Source organism: Sprattus sprattus (genome assembly GCF_963457725.1).
Source record: "Sprattus sprattus genome assembly, chromosome: 5".
Taxonomy (NCBI): Eukaryota; Metazoa; Chordata; class Actinopteri; order Clupeiformes; family Clupeidae; genus Sprattus; species Sprattus sprattus.
Genome location: NC_137924.1, coordinates 29,326,856 through 29,344,459, shown reverse-complemented (window position 1 = coordinate 29,344,459; position 17,604 = coordinate 29,326,856). Strand labels below are relative to the sequence as shown.

General features: G+C 43.4%; 1 protein-coding gene across 1 annotated transcript in view; it reads right to left on the bottom strand.

The window, feature by feature from the left end:
* The window catches only part of lrp1bb (low density lipoprotein receptor-related protein 1Bb), a gene marked incomplete at both ends in the record, with an annotated part of 317,704 nt that overhangs the window by 17,041 nt on the left and 283,059 nt on the right, over nt 1-17,604 (bottom strand). The window contains 15 exon segments of the mRNA XM_080838235.1: nt 156-284; nt 1,869-2,042; nt 2,323-2,439; nt 3,693-3,799; nt 4,012-4,235; nt 8,303-8,544; nt 9,408-9,527; nt 10,153-10,287; nt 10,959-11,096; nt 11,569-11,691; nt 11,967-12,089; nt 12,535-12,667; nt 13,058-13,164; nt 14,667-14,805; nt 17,206-17,312. Of these exon segments, the coding sequence (XP_080694361.1) occupies nt 156-284; nt 1,869-2,042; nt 2,323-2,439; nt 3,693-3,799; nt 4,012-4,235; nt 8,303-8,544; nt 9,408-9,527; nt 10,153-10,287; nt 10,959-11,096; nt 11,569-11,691; nt 11,967-12,089; nt 12,535-12,667; nt 13,058-13,164; nt 14,667-14,805; nt 17,206-17,312 (2,118 nt within the window).

Genomic DNA, 17,604 nt, shown 5'->3' with positions numbered 1-17,604 from the left:
CTCCCAAATTAACACCCCCACCCCATTCATAATTTCGTAAAATTTACATGTGTAAATACACAAGTAATCTTGTCCCAGGTCTTTGAGAGGAATAATAATAAAACACAAACAGATGTGTGCGAGGAGCAGGGGTATGCAGGGGTCTACGGTGGTACCTGAGATATTGGGGTCTGTGCAGGAGCCATTGATGAGACTCTTCCCCTCTGGGCACGTGCACCTGGCTCCGGTGGGGTTCAGTAGACACAGGAAGTCACAGGACATCTTCAGGCACGGGTTTGACAATCCTACGGACACACAGAGCATTTGCTGTCAAAGAAAACCAAACAACATCCTCCTTCTGCTTCTTCTTCAACCTTCTTGTTTATATGGCTTTCACTGTCAATGAAGGAATCTATAAATATAAAAATACTTCTTCTAACTCTATATCAGGCCTCCTTGTTTAGATTCGTTTTTGAATTTGTTTTCTAAAGAAAGCAAGAATGCTCTTGTTTTTCGTTCTAAATGACCTCCGATGAAATTTAAGAATCTTTTGTTTTCCTGAAGAAAGCGAGAATATGCTAGTTCCAAAATGGCCATTCAAATGGAAATGAGATATCCACATTTCTCTGAATCTTTATTTAAAGACTTCATGTCAGACAGTGATCTTGACTTTAGGATTTCATCACAAAGCCATTTTCAACTTCTGAAACGCAGAAAAAAAAATTGAAATGAGCAGAACAATACACACAAATACATTCCATAACACCATATTATATAATATAAAAACAGAAGTGGTTCAGGCCTAATAAACTTCATCAGTTCCATCTCCCAACACCAAACACCCACACTTTCAAAGTTCGCAGAGGCATCTTCGGGAGGACAAACACGCCGAGCTGGTTTTCAAAAGAAAAAGAGGAAAAAAATAAAATAAAAAGTGCAGCGACCAGGCGAGCAGGGCGCACCATCAGTGATTTGCTGAAGACATCAAACTTTGCTCTCAGTTTCTGCTGGTAGTGCACTGACTCCTTCCCCAGACTGGATCTCACTGGCCTAATGAGTCTGCAGGGATGCCATCAGCTGTCTGTGTGACAAGGCAAGGCCGGGCGCGAGGGATCGGAGCGAGGACCACCAGGCCTTTAAGTCAACAGGGATGACAAATAGCAAAGGAAGGCCCACTGAAACAGATCAAGGGGTCTGTGGTACGAAGAAGGGGAGTGCAAGCTGCGTGTGAAGGTCCTCTTGTATTTCATGCTGATAGTGTACTAGAAAACAAATAGCAACTCTGAGCCACTGCACAATATGCTGGACAGGATGAGAGGCCTCTTGGTTATGGCTTAATAGAGATAACAAGGTTGCATTTGTCTTCTATTGTGTCTTGATGATATTTCTAACGCACAAGATATAAACCAGCGGAGAAGAAAATCACTGTTATTGTTGACAGCAATTGTTAGCAGTTATACATGTCCACTCCATCTGCACTTTGTCCACTTTAACAACACTTTCGTTTTTGTAACCGTTCACAAACTTTAATTTCAATCCTTGAAACTAGACTAGCTTCTGACAGACAATACAAAACTGACCTTCATCAGAGTTTGTGTCAGCGGTGGTGGGGGCAAAAGAGTTTTATTAAAAACATAACACTGGCCTCCGGTCAAGCGCTCTGTATACTGCTTCTTGCTGGCTTTTATTTTTTATTTTTTTGAGGGCCTTTATGGATTTTCTGCATTAACCTGACCTGGGATGTTAAGCGACAATCAAAACATCTTTCTGGAATGTCAGTGGACATGACAAGTTATGGCAGTTAATGTGACATAACAACAGGAGTGTGTCAGATTTATGACAGACTGGTTTAGTAAAATCTTTAAAATCTTAAATTATCTTTCACTTACCCTCCTGTTGCTTGTACCGATGGGACACCATGATGTTTGTGGCTTTCTCCACACCCAGGTCCAGAAGCTCCATCTGCTGTTTTCCATACTTGTGTATCCTGAAGACCTCATTCTTCAGACCCGTTCCATAGATGAAGTCCTCAAATAAATCAATTCGATATGGATTGGGAATCCCTGGAATGTGTTACGCCAAAAAAAAAAACAGATAGTTAGGTTGCCTTTGTTGCATCACCTCCTCCGAAACCGTTTAAGTCAGTGGCATTGACAGTATCCATATTTCATGAGGACATCTTTCCAGAATTTTGTCTGTCCTAGAATGACCCACTTTATTAATGCAGCACAGAGCATCAGATGCTAACGTAGGTCATTCATCTCAAAGCAGAATCCTCCTGGACAACTGCCCCTAGCCTGCCCCCTCACCCCTTCCCATATTGACTGGGCCTGTTTATCTTACCGTATTTGCCTCCGATAGACTCCTGGGGATCTGATCCATCAAACCGCACACTGCCAATGGTGGCCAGCTCCGCATCTGCCCAGTACAGACGCTGAGTGAAGTAATCGATTGTCAGGCCTGGGCAAGGATAAAAAGAGAGAAAGAGAGAGAGAGTGAAAGACAGAGAAGATAGAGAAAAGAGGAGATTTATTTGCCATATGAATTCAATGGGCAAATCAATAATGATGCCTCCAAGTCTCAGAGCCGGAGGTCATCTACTGTGTTTATTTATTTATTGTTTGTTTATTTATTTATAAAAACAGTTGCGTAAATTGCTCGGTCACTGTTAAAGAACTAGGCCTGGTCTGTGGCATGGGGGATCGGGGAGTGGCTGATGTGACATACTGATGAGCAGGATGTGGCAAAGAGAAGCGTAGAGGAGCTGAAAATGAAATTCAGAGGGTCAGACAAAAGGTTTGCAATGTGCTTAGTGTCTCCTGTCGAAAGTAAACAGCAGACAAACTTCCTGTGCTGGGTACAGCAGTGCTGGACTTCTTTGGCCTAATTTGAACAGTGATCGGAGGCCATCACGAAGACTAATCACCTAGATTTATTTTATGCTTAAAACAAGAGCTATTGAGTAATTATCCTAATACGAGCCCGGGAATATCTATTTATGTTTCCGTAACGTCTCCGCGGGTGGAGGACGAGAAAGAGTCGGAGGTGCACTTTTTCCTGAGATGATGAATCTGCTGTTCTCCCCCCATGGCAGGTTTTTAGGTCCTTCACCACAAAGAAGGTCAGCGCAGAGGATGCTTGTTTGTGCTCTCGTCTCCACAGAGCCAGACAGTCTGCCGGTTTGGCAGAAAAAGCTCATTGCTCCACGACTGCTTCAAATATTATATTCTTTTCCAGGTCATAGATGCAGGTCACACACAGATAGCCAGTGTTAGGTGAAAGGAAACCATCTTATTAGCACTTTGCTTTACTTCACTTTAGCATTTGGGGACTCTTTCAAAACTTTACTACTACTGGTAGATACGATACAAAACCTAGGAAAAGTAGGTTGAGGCAAAATAGCGTTTTGAAAATGATCTCCACCAATTCTAACTTTTTCCTTTCTCAAATGCACAAAAAATGCAAAGATATGACAATTACATGCAGTTTAGCATCAGGGTGACTATTCCATGAATTTAACGCTAAGCTAACTAAGCTATTCAAATATCAGTGTTTAGAACCAGTGAGAGAATGCAATATTCTACCACTTCTATTCTTAACTATTCCTATTGAAATTATGTCTACAAATCCCAATGCTAAGATCGTAAGAAATAGTATGTACATACTTATCATACAAACACTGTATAAAATGAAATATTACAACATGCTCATACCTGTGGGTCTCCTAAGTTTCTTATCCAAAAGCACCCTGCGCATAGAGCCGTCCATGGCAGCCTCTTCTATATGTGACCGGTCACCAATCACTGACCAGTACATCATTCTGTAAATGCATGTACAAGAATACAGATATCAATGTCAACCCCATCCAAAAACACCCATTCAAAAGTTTAAAGGCAAAAAAACATAATCCTAAAAACAAAAATACACATGAACTCATCCCACAGGAAGTCTATTTTTGAGACAGTGGAAGGGGTGTCTTTTCTTGACGAGTGGCAGAGCCAAAGAGAAAAGGGAATAAACGCGCCGCCTCACCCTCTGGCTGGATTGACCACGATGGCGTATGGCTCGCCTGCGATGTCCGTTATCAGCCGGGTGCAGTTCGGGCCTTTGAGTTGACCCACGTTAATCGAGTATCTCAGTTTGGTCCAGTGGGCTGTGTAATAACTGAACCAGTGCATCCGTGAGTGATCTGTCCAATATATGTTTCCCGTTACCCAGTCTGCCGCCACGTCTCTAGGTCTCCTGAAGTCTGGACACTGCAAAGGGGGGGCAGCCAGGCAAAAAGAAAAGCTCATTCATACGGAGTCACTGTGCCACTCACTGTATTGTAAATATGGTAACACTTCAGGAAAGAGATAAGGGAAGAAAATAGAAATAGCAAAAAAAAATCGGAGAAAAAGCTCCCTAAAGTTCTCTGGAGCATACTGGTGACGCAGTTGAACAGGTGGCCAAGTCATTACCTGTTACAGCATGTGTCAAAGGGCTGACGGCGTGGGCATTACCTACTGGTGATTGCAGAGGTCTCTGAAGTAGCTCGGTCAACGATCAATGCCACATCAGAGACCATTCTGATCCAGAGACATTTAGGGCCTGATTTACTAACATGCGACCGCTGCTTAACCTGTGCTCGCACATTAACGCACGGTGTTTTTGTGCATTTTACTTGGTATTTATCAAACCAGATCGCGCTGGGCAATCTGTGTTTACTCCGCCCTATATAGGGCCTGATTTACTAACACTGCGACCGCTGCTTAAACTGCTGTCGCACATTAACGCACGGTGTTTTTGCGCATTTTCCGTGGTATTTATTTAGGAAGAGAAAATGAAGGTTCAGCGAGGTGGAGATATATTCACGTTCGCTCAATCACTGAACCTGATTCAATGTGTGCGCTGCTATATTGTTGTTCTGCCCGCCATCACCTACAGCGAGATGTTTAAAAGAACACGATTATAAAGAATATGCTATTGGTGGCATTAATGCATAAACTGTCTATTATAACAATATAGATGTGTACATGGCGAGATTAATAATTTCTACAAGGGACATGGGTTCACTACAATATACATGGACGTGGGTGCAATCAATGGTTCCGATTACGTTCGGAAAGTTTGCGATTTCAAAGTCCACAATTGCGTTCAGAGCTGAACTCGCGGCATTGTATGGGTAGCTGGCGATAGTCATGGCTCTGTGTGTGTATGTGTGTGTGTGTGTGTGTGTGTGCGCGCGAGTTCAATGCCTCTCTCTCTCTCTCGCTCCTGCGGGCAATGAGAGTAAAGTGTCTTTCTCCCGTGTCTGCGGGGCAACGTGAGTTATAAGTCAATGTTAATGTTGACGGTGGAAAGGGGAATTCACTTTTCCACAAACTGGTTGAAATTATCCGGAGGCCAATATTTGCAAATTAGTTTTAACAACTGATGGAATGGAATGTGATCGCCGATGTCTCTCTGATCTGGGCCTCGTTTCCCGATAACGATGTATCTTAACGGCCTACGTGGATTTTCGCGACATCGTACACTAAGTAGCACTTTGTATTTACGTGCGTTTCCCAACCATCAACTTAAAGTCAGGTGCACGAGCGCAACGTGCACGAGTTCTTAAGTAGCTCTTAGGAGCTGTTTACGTCAGGTTAACCTGTTTACGTTAATTGCTGTGAAATTAGCTAGCCTATGCGTGCATCGAACGTGCAATGTGCACTAAATTCGGGGCGGGGATAGTAACACCATCTCCAGCAGAGAAGCCTATTTAAACTGTGTTCCCATTGTAAGGACATTTATTACGATCTGTCTGAGAGTGGGCTGTCAAAGCTAGCATCATAAAAAGTCATACAGTACAGTAGGCTACATACATTCAATAAAATTAACCTACATTTGAGTCCAACTGCATGACCATTCTTGCCCTACACTTACCCTTACAATAAAGAAGTGATCCTATTTCAACCATAACTTCATTTTAAATAATGTCTTTCTTTATGACATTTAGTTTATAGTTTAGACAGCAACGTTGACATCTACAGTATATTCAACTGCATCCACTACATAATCTCAAACTTTATTTGTTGGTAACTCTCCAAAAAGGCTACCATTAACACATTTCTTAATGAAAAGGAAACATGCATCACAATAATACTTCAGTGTAACCTGTACCTATGTGGAGTGCAAATATGTCTTGCCATTACACTACCCAACAGCCCTACGTCTGCTAACACTACAGAATGCATAATTCCTACGGGCAATGCACTAGTTTTGTATAGCCTAATCTTTATTTTCAAATACTTAATATTCTTTATTTCTATTTTGATGGGAATAGGCAGGTGAAACAATGACATTCTCATGATGTGCTATACACAGAAACATCGTTTGGATTTCTTCTACATAATATACAACCATCTAGCTAGAAGCTACCATATAAGCCAATGGAGTGGTGGCATAAGCGCTAAATGTGCCATCAAACTACTGTTTGAAAGCTTCAGTCAAGACCTAAATACTCTGCATTGGTCGCGTAGCACATTTCCGATCAAACCGAGTCATTATAAACATATAAAAAGTTGTGTAGATAGCTTTATTCATGTAAAATATTCCTCGCTTCAAGTAGCCATGTTTTTTTTTTTTAATTCCCGTTTCTTCCGAACGACGGTCGAACGACGCCCCTGGTGGATTACATCGCTAAGTGTGAAGTTACTACTGGTCCTGACCACACGTAGAATTCCTCTCAATGAAAGATACACTTAAGCTAAGTGTGGCGTTGGGAAACCCGTCTGCAACGTAGGAATCCTCTTACGAGCGATTTCAAGTGCTTTTTAGGCTAAGTGCGCGTTCGGGAAACGAGGCCCAGGTCCCGTAATTGAAGTATTGCGTGGTTGGTTAACCTGTACCGTCTAATGATTTGTGGTTCGCTTAACTGAAAATGTGTTATACGAGTTGAAAAAACGTGCTTTTAGGAGGCGGAGAATTATCCCGCAAATTGAGACGTGCGCTCGACAGGCAGTTTTAGTAAATACCACGCAATACATCATTAGGCGCACTTACCTTCTCTCCTCCCATTAAATTGCGCTCCATGCCCACCGTTCCACCCAGGTTTCCACCCACGTTTCCGTGCCCTCCCCTGTTCACACCCACAGGCGTTAATATGCGCTGCGCCCCCTTAGTAAATACCGTTTTATGTTTATGACCGCTATTTTACGCCAGAAATGGGGGCAATCCTGTTAGTAAAGCAGGCCCTTAGAGGATACTGTGGGGACGTGTATTGTGACACAATATGCTGCACTGCCTTTTGCATGAGCTCCCCCCTCCCCCACCAATCTTCCTGAGGATAATAATTCTGCTCTACTCATCACAAAGAGCTATCCATGATGTAGTGGCCTAAACAGCTGCAAACTCTCTACTTTTGTAAAGTTGGGCACTTTGCATTTTAATGCACTGCGGAGTTGTCTGACCATACTCTCCCTCTGAATACATGGAAAGTTCTAGTCCCGTCATCACTAAGTAGTTGCCATGATTGAGGATCCTGAACTAAAACTCATACAGTTTTGGAGAATAATGAACAGTCATAGGTCTGAAACACACTGAATAAAAAGTAAAAAAAACATGCCTTGGTTACAACTGATGAACAATAAGCTCTCTAAATTATACATGTCACTGTGAGTGCAGGTAATACTTGCTAAATTGAGGGGGTCTGAATGATTGAAATTCTCATTTTCTCAGAACAAGGCCCTGAAGAAATAATACAAATGAAAGATATTCTTAAATATGACTGAAGAGAAAGAAAAGCCAATTTCCCACCGTTTTTCATTCCACAAATGCATTTGTGTAGAGAGAGAGAGCGCGAGAGAGAGTAAAGATGACAGGGGAAAAAATGTCCAATTTATTTCATGGCAGACTACTTTCCTTTACTTACCAACTATCTCAGCCTCAAAGATAATGACGCGAATGGAGCTTTAGCTGAGGAAGCTCAGGATATTTTCTAGAACAATCTATATGATAACAAGGAGTGTGTGGCACCTTGCTACTGCCTCGCTTTCCCTGGCGGAGTGTAAATGAGAGACGTGACTCGGTGAGTTATGAATTTAATCTCAACGAGCTCATGGGCGTAATTCAATACTAGCAATTCATAGCGCCTAACTGCATTTTGCCCGAGGTGCGATGTAGATAACAAGGCCCGACGACACATACACATGAATTTCATTGTGCTGCCAACGCCTGACAATGGACGTTTGACTCATCGGAGTCGCACCGAAACACCGCCGCTGTGATCCGCAGGCAGTCGACGACCAGTTCAACCCGTCAAAAGTATGCCTCCCTTGAACTTCTTCTTGCACATACTTACTATGATCCCGACATTAGTTTTAGTTTGACTTCTGTCAGAGATTTCTCTGTAAAAAAGTCCACCCGGATTAAATTGGGTAGCCCAGATAAACTTTTGTTGGTGCAACAGAGCATCCATCCCGATGATGCGGGCATTTTCCTCGATGCGAGTGAGTAGTTTGTGTCCATGGCTCTGGTTAAACGGATACACAAAACTTCGGATTTCAGTGTCATTAGCTATGTGGAGCACTCGATCTTCTGGTCCTGCCCGTTGAGTTATAAATATGCAAAAAAAATGAAAAGTGGCTAAATTCCATTTAGGGTTTAAGACAGTTTGACAGTTTTGACAATTTCAATCACAGATGAACTCCTCTAGATTAGCATTAATTTAACATGTAGTATGTAATTCAGTAACATTAACACACTAAAATAGAAAGTCTATACAAAGCTATGATTATAATGCAATTAACAGTTGTTACAGTTGTATAATACATTATGAAAAGATTATGGCAATATATTAAATACTATCAATACATACATTACAGTGACTTAAAATAATGTATGGACATGTTTATTTTGAACAAAAGGGATGATGTTTCACTTAATGGGTGTAACTGCAAATATTTACAAGAAAATAGTTTTGAAGGTCCTCTTATTTGACACTAAAAGCAATATAATGTCTGGGTAATTTGTGTCAACAGTCCTTCATACCAGCTTTTGTATTTAACATTTAAGTGGCCACTTTAATTCTGGCCCCCTGCATGTCTTCTGAGATAAACGTGAAAAAAGGGCTATTGATTACAGAGTTGCTTGCTGATGCCTGCTGATGCCACAACTTAGCACTTGGAAAAAGCAGAATTATATGTGACTGTTTTGCATATTGTGCAGGCTCGTCTGAGGGGCATATCAATGCGACTTGGAAAAAGCTATCAATAAAGCAGGGGGCTTCTGAAAAAAAAAAAAAAAACCCTAGGAGAGGACTGTGTCATGCTGCCGTGATTAGCTGATTAATGACTAAAGATGTGCTCGTCAGAAACTTTAATTGCATGTGAGGAGATGAAAATGGATTGGTGGGCAAAGAAAAAGGGGGTGAAAAATGTTGTCGATGAGAAATCATTGATCCTTACCTTTTGCTTCACAGTTTCCATTGATATCTTTGAAATTACGGTCACAAGTGCACTTATATGATCCCTTAGTGTTTGTGCAATAATGAGAACACGTGCCAAACTGTAGGCACTCATCAATTTCTGGAAGAAAAAGAGAGCAACAATATCTGTTTATGAAGATGATGGGGGTAAAATAATGTTATTTCTGATGGCATTTATTCATTTCAGCTGGATCATTCCAGCGTTGACTGGCTCATTTAAAAACTGCTTGGTTAAGTTCTTCTGCCATTGGTTGCTTAATCACTGTTTGGGATTGAGGACAGGGTTGTCAAATTCAACAAACAAACATATGACTGGATGCCCCTCTTGCCATTCTTTCAGCTCTTATGCAAGCCCATGTGTATGTGTGTGTGTGTGTGTGTGTGTGTGTGTGTGTGTGTGTGTATTTAGGTATGTATGTATGTGTGTGTGTGTGTGTGTGTGTGTGTGTGTGTGTGTGTGTGTGTGTGTGTGTTTGTATGTCTGTATGCATGTATGTACTGTATGTATGCATGTATTAGCACCTACTGGTTATAATACGGTTAATAAACCGTGCCTTGTACCCAAAGCATGAGTTGCTGGTTGAATCCACTAGCCTACCTTCACACTGCTTGGTGTGTGTGTGTGTGTGTGTGTGTGTGTGTGTGTGTGTGTGTGTGTCTGTGTGTGTGTCTGTGTGTGTGTCTGTGTGTGTGTGTCTGTGTGCGTGTGTGTGTGTGTAGCCTACCTTCACACAGCTTGCTACTCTGGTTTCTCTGAAAGCCAAGTTTGCACTGGCAAATTGCATTGGTGTTTGTCTGATTGCAAACAGCCTCCTCCCCGCACGGGTTGGTCCTCTTCCCGCACAGATCTCCGCTCGAGACTGCAAGGGAAAGAGAAGAGAGAGTGTGTGTGGGGCGGTGTGTGTGTGGGGGGGTATGTGTGTGTGTGCCTGTGTGGGGGGAGTTTGATAGCCGGAAACAGAGAAACATGCACTTCCCCAGCCCTTGCCAGCAAGGGGCCTACACCACGTCTTTGATGCCCCGCGCTGAGTACAAAGCGAATGCAAATGGAATATTTATCTCCTCGTGGAAAAAAAACAGACACAGGGTTTGAGCGAATACCAAGGAGCCATGTGGTGGAGTGGTGGGTGATGGGTGGTGGGTGGAATGATTTATTTGTAGAGACAGCTTTGTAGAAATGTGCTGGAAATAATATGTGTTGGTGACTGCAGAAATAAAAAAAGGCCTGTATGTGTGTGTGCGTGTGTGTGTGTGTGTGTGTAGGTTGGTGACTGAGTCTGTGTTTGCATATGTGTGGCTTTGTGTTTGTATTTGTGTGAGAGTCTTTTTACTTTGTATGTGGATGTACTGCATTTGTATGTCAACACACATAAGCACACACGGACACGGACACGGACACGGACATGGACACGGACACGGACACGGACACGGACACGGACACGGACACGGACACGGACACGGACACGGACACAGACAGACACATACACACACACACACACACACACACACACCTCCACTCTGTATCACTTACTGGCCTTGCAGTCTCTTTCATCTGACCCGTCTCCACAGTCATCAAACAGATCACACTGAAGCTGCATGGGGATGCAGCGCTGGTTCCCACACGTCCACTCCGTCTTGCCACACGGCGTGGGGCGGCCCGATATCACCTCTGGGGTTTGGGTCCGTCCAAAGCAGAGCATCCATCATTCAATCCACAGAAGCCAGCGCGCCACATCAAACACACAACCCATCCAACACACACGCGCCAAAGCCAGAACCAGCCAGTCCAAAGGCAGGGGAAACACAGATTGGTGAGTTAATATGAACAAACAAACAAACAAACCAACAAAGAAACACTACTTAAACTTAGAAGTTTCAACAATACAACTACACGCCAGAGAACTTTTGCCTGATTTTCACTGGATTTTAACTTGGACTATTATGAACAAACCAACAAAACAAACAAACTAACAAAACAAAGGAACACTAATCAAACTCAGAATTTTCAGCCTTAGCATCTTACTTAGCACCAGGCTCATAGCACAACCCAACCCTTTAAATGACACGCCAGAGAAGTTTTGCCTGATTTTCATTTTGGACTACTATGAACAAACAAACAAAACCATTTATGGACCGCTTACCACATTCCTCCTCGTCAGAATTGTCCCCGCAGTCGTCCTTTTTGTTGCAGACCTGGTCCAAGCGCAGACACACACGTCCGTTCCTGCATTTGTACGGCCTGGTAGGGGGGCACGGGAGCTTTGCTGGACAGAGGACGAGCACAACATACAACGTCTCATCACTGATCAAAAAGCTGAGACGAACGGGGACACTATAAATAAACACATAGAAATGAGTGCCCTCGAGACTCGAGTCACATGCTTCAGGGAAGACTGGACTCAATGCCAAGATTTAAGTTCTTGTTAATTGGTCTTTTAGTGCCAACACGTGCAGTATTTTATTTAAGTGCAAATTGTAGGCAATTATCTTTTTTTCCTTTCCGACGTTATAAACTTTATAATTGGCGCTCGCAGCTCACCACACATGTCTGGGCTCTCGTCGGAGTTGTCGCCGCAGTCATCCTCTCCATCACACACCCATGCGTGTAGCTTACACAGCGTGTTGTTGCAAATGAACTCGTCAGGCCGGCAGAAGAAAGATCCTGGAATCGCGCATGTTGAAAAACGAAAAAAAAGAGACTTTTCATCTTGGGCGAAATGAAACGAAAAGAAAAATATCAAATTAGCTTTTTGTGTTTGTCAGCTAACGACCTCATAGCTCATAGTTCAAGGTTAGAAGAGAAAGAAATGAAACAGCTATACTCCAAGGCTGGTAAGTCTTTGAAATATTTTCTCGTCCTGTGAAAGTCATTTGTGAAGCATGAATAAAGAAAGTAATTTTCATTCAGATCAGATTTAGTTTTCTATCCTGGAAGCATTGAATTCAGATAAAACAAGTGTGTACCGAATACAAATGTGTTTGAAGAGACATTTCTTGATTCTCCCAGGAGACGATGACCCCTAAGGTAAATGTTACTGATACTAAATTAAAACCCTAGTCAAGTCAATCAGGGTAATTTGGGTGTTTTTAGTGGTGTGATTGAATACCGTGTTCACAGTTTTCCTCGTCGCTGTGATCTACACAGTCGAAGACGTCATCACAGCGCCATCTCTTCGGGATGCAGTGGGCATGGTTTCTGCACAGGAACTCGTCCTCCTTGCACTCCTTCACACAATCCGTCTGTCCATCCACACAACAGTAAACATCAAACGACCCCACTCTGTGCACTGGCCAGCTTTCAACAACACACTGGCATACATAATGATGTATCCATGGTGACAAGGTACATAAAACATCGTTCTTTTTTAACTAACACAAAACAAGATCAAATATGACATATGTGAAATTCCCAACAGCTTTGCCTGATGAAAGATAATTTTAGTCCTATTTAAATATGAATAGCTACAACCGTCTATTAAATGATTGAATACATTTTCAGTGCGTAACAGCACAGGCACTGGGGACCACGTGGGATTATAACAGGCTCCCCCTTTGTTCTTCACCATGACGTTCTGGCAGACTGCTGCTGAGGTGAGATACGGTGAGGTATGACATGCGTTAGCCACTGACCTCATCAGATCCATCTAGACAGTTGTCATGTCCGTCACACCTCAAGCTGGCCAGCACGCATCCCCCACTGGCACACACATATTCGTTCAGGGAACAGGAGGGGACCACTGACACACATAAAGGAGAGAAGAACAGGCATCAGCGCGCGCGTACACACACACACACACACACACACACACACACACACACACACACACACACTCATACACATACACACATACACACAGACACACACAAACACACACACACACACACACACACACACACACAGGAGAGAAGCACAGGCGTCAGCAGAGGCACTCTGGAACTGACGGAGACTGGCACGCTCTTAACACCTTAGAATGAGCACCATGCATCTGGACAAGGGTTTGAAACTGTAGAAAGACAAAAGGATTCCTGCTAGCGCTACTTCATATCATGAATAATAGTTTTATGTGTGTAAATTAAGTTTTCTTTCTTGACCTACATCGAAGGAATGTCATGTGTTTTGGACGTTGGTTTAAAATTGAAGCTTGACAAATGGTCTTGCACAAATTTGCGTCACATTCATCAAGAAATTTAAAGTTTCTCAACAAATCATATGAATATAGTTCAATTATAATGCTCTCTTTGAATCATAATTTAAAAATACCTCTCTGTACTTTTCAATGAACAAGTTGAAAACAATTACAAAAAAAACAAACAAAATCTTTTTTTTTTGTGAAACACTGAACATTTGCACGTATTAAAACAAATAGTGACTGACAGGCTAAGAGCTATTCTGCTTTTAAACTCACAACATCACTCATTCAACCTCCCCTGAAGCCTGGGATAGAATTCCAATATAAAATCAGCTTCCTGATGAAATACATTCTGACGACCTTCAGGTGAAAAGGTCATTGAAAGCTAGTTGGATGTATGCTAGTTGTCAGGCATGCTGTCAGATGGTAGTTTCCTAAAGAAAACGAGTGTCTGACTTGCACTGATAGCTTCTGAAGGCTATGGAGAACATCCCTGTGCTAACGTTCAGCCTTAATAACACTGTTCAACTCAAGAGTCCTCTGAAGTGAGGAATGTAGCTGCTGAGCAGCACCTTCAACTTCTGTCCCTGTTAGCGTATAGCAAAAGAAGGCTTAGGAGACTGCCAAGGCTAATTCAACGCTTGGTCTGACTTTCACTTTTCAGGTCACATTTTTCTCTGTGTTCTTCTTGGCGCTCATTAAAAAAGTTGGGAGCGGAGTGTGTTTCCTTGACTCTCTGTATCCCTCCTCAAGCTGAAGCACGTCACTCAATTTCATTAATCATGAGACCACACTTCCACAGGAGGTATTTGGTCATTTCAGATACCCTACGAACTTTGCAGTCTTAATGTTTTTTTTCCCTATCAAGCAGAGAGGAGAGTAGCTTCTTTTTTGTCTTATATGAATGCTCGCTCTCGTGCACACACGCACACACACACACACACACATCGGCACACAGACACACATCAGCAAACACACACAGTCACACACACACACACAAACACACACACACACACACACACACACACACACATGCACACACACACACATACACACACACACACACACAAAGTCCGTGATGTCTGCCTCAGCCCGTGTGGAGCCCTGACCTGTCTCAGTCTCCTGGCAGTTCTTCTCGTCCTCCCCGGTCTTGCAGTCCTCCTGGCCGTCGCACAGCCACTTGAGGGAGATGCACAGGTTGTTGTGGCACTGGAACTGGTCCTCAGCACACCGCGTCTCACAGTCCTTCTGTTGGACAGACATGTGGGGGGAGATAAGGAGACGCAGATAGCAGCCCTGTCTCACAGTCCTTCTGTTGGACAGACATGTGGGGGGAGATAAGGGGACGCAGATAGCAGCCCTGTCTCACAGTCCTTCTGTTGGACAGACATGTGGGGGAGATAAGGGGACGCAGAAAGCAGCCCTGTCTCACAGTCCTTCTGTTGGACAGATATGTGGGGGAGATAAGGAGACGCAGATAGCAGCCCTGTCTCACAGTCCTTCTGTTGGACAGACATGTGGGGGACAAAAGGGGACGCAGATGGCAGCCCTGTCTCACAGTCCTTCTGTTGGACAGACATGTGGGGGGAGATAAGGGGACACAGATAGCAGCCCTGTCTCACAGTCCTTCTGTTGGACAGATATGTGGGGGAGATAAGGGGACGCAGATAGCAGCCCTGTCTCACAGTCCTTCTGTTGGACAGACATGTGGGGGGAGATAAGGGGACACAGATAGCAGCCCTGTCTCACAGTCCTTCTGTTGGACAGACATGTGGGGGGAGATAAGGAGACGCAGATAGCAGCCCTGTCTCACAGTCCTTCTGTTGGACAGATATGTGGGGGGAGATAAGGGGACGCAGATAGCAGCCCTGTCTCACAGTCCTTCTGTTGGACAGACATGTGGGGGGAGATAAGGGGACGCAGATAGCAGCCCTGTCTCACAGTCCTTCTGTTGGACAGATATGTGGGGGAGATAAGGAGACGCAGATATCAGCCCTGTCTCACAGTCCTTCTGTTGGACAGACATGTGGGGGACAAAAGGGGACGCAGATGGCAGCCCTGTCTCACAGTCCTTCTGTTGGACAGACATGTGGGGGAGATAAGGAGACGCAAATAGCAGCTCAGGGACTCAAAATGCACACATAGTTGACTGAGTGACTCAGTGACTGATTGATGGACAGACAAACAGACTGAGTGACTGATTGATGGACAGAGAAACAGACTGAGTGACTGATTGATGATTGATTGATTGATTGATTGATGGACAGAATGACTTATTGATTAACTGACTGACTGACTGATTGATTGATTAACTGGCTGACTGGCTGACTGACTGACTGACTGACTGACTGACTGACTGACTGACTGACTGGCCGTCTGATTAATTGATTACGCTATCTACACCCTGAAGTGCCATTCCCAGTGTAATTGTCCTGCAAATAATAAGCACTATAAACATCATTCTGGTATTCATATTCTGCCTCAAAAACAAACAGAGAGAAAAGTAAAAACCTCTGAAGCCACTATACTTTATTAAGATACTGATAAGACACTTTCCATATGTGTGCTTGTGACTCAGTCCACCATTTTTGCTGTCCTAAGCTGTGGACTGTCCATTCAGCAGATGCTTTTATCTAAAGTAACACACCATGCAATGAAGATATATATTTTATGAGCGCCTGAGCTCCGGGGGAACTGACTCCCCTGACCTTGGTATTACGATCGAAGCTGCTTATACCAGTCGGGTGGCATGAGTAATTTTCATGGAACGCGATGGCAAAAGTGCCTGAATCAGTTTTGACCTTTATCTTTGCCTGCTGCCTGAGGAGGAATGATAAGTGCATATATCTGCAGCCTGTCCAATAAAACGCTTTGGTTCTCATAACGACCCAGAAGACTCCCTTTTATGCCTGCATTTCCTAGTCTGAGCCACATGTTTATTGTCTTCGTAATAACACGGACTCCAGTACTTGCTGCAGATCATCGCATTTTGTGTGAAGGCGCTTTGTCAGATCTCGTTTAATAGGATGTCCCTGTTAATAACACATCACTCATGCTGTTTTTCTTACCACACAGTCGGAGGGGAGGAGTACTGTCGAGAAGGTACCGTATGAGCTAACAGAGTGATATCTCTGACTGCGCAAAGTAGAGAGGAGGCATGATCCTATTTTGAATCTATGGGTCAATGGCATCAGGCTAACTCAGGAAGCAAATATTTCTCATGACAAAGAAATCTCTTGTGTAGTGTAAAGCTCGACCTTCCCTTTCTATTAACACGTGTGTCACTGTGTGACATTGAGAGAATGTGCAATGGGACATTTTACACAGAACACAAACAATATGCTCCCCTTCAGTAAGTATTGATCACGACTACAGCATTTACTCTGCACTCATAATGGCCTTCACTCACAATGGTTAATGGGGTTTTGATAAATATATAAATACTGATATACGGATACTGATGCATCATTGTTGTTTTCCTCATGAAAAGGAGAACCTTTCTGCCTTTCTAGTGGCAAAGTGATTATATCACAATTTTTATATCGACATTTTCCATTACTAAAAATAAATAAAGACAGAAACTACTACTCCAAGAGCCACCCCTTTGTTTTGTACCAGGTAACAAAACAGACCCAAAAGTTTACTGACCTCATCCGAATTATCGACGCAGTCATAGTCGCCATCACAGCGGAACCGTGCTGAGATGCAGTCGCCGTTGGCACAGGCAAAGTCTTTATGGTTACAGGTCACTGGTTCTGAGAGAAGAAGAGAGAGAGAGAGAGAAAAGACCAGACAGCTCACCAAGAGAGACAACAAAGTTGACTCGCAAACATGTTCACCTTCTCAGAAAGCCCCTGCTGTGAAGCGAACAACACAAGAACTGGACGCTTGTCAGTTGAAGACTAAAAAAAAATCATAGAAGGCACAGCCGAGTCCCTTGAGCTTTCCAGTCAGTGCATAGGCCCCTCTGACACCGAGCACACATGAGATTAACTTCCAAGTTATACTTTTGAGTTAGCATTAGCCGCGGGGGCTGTCAAATTAAGT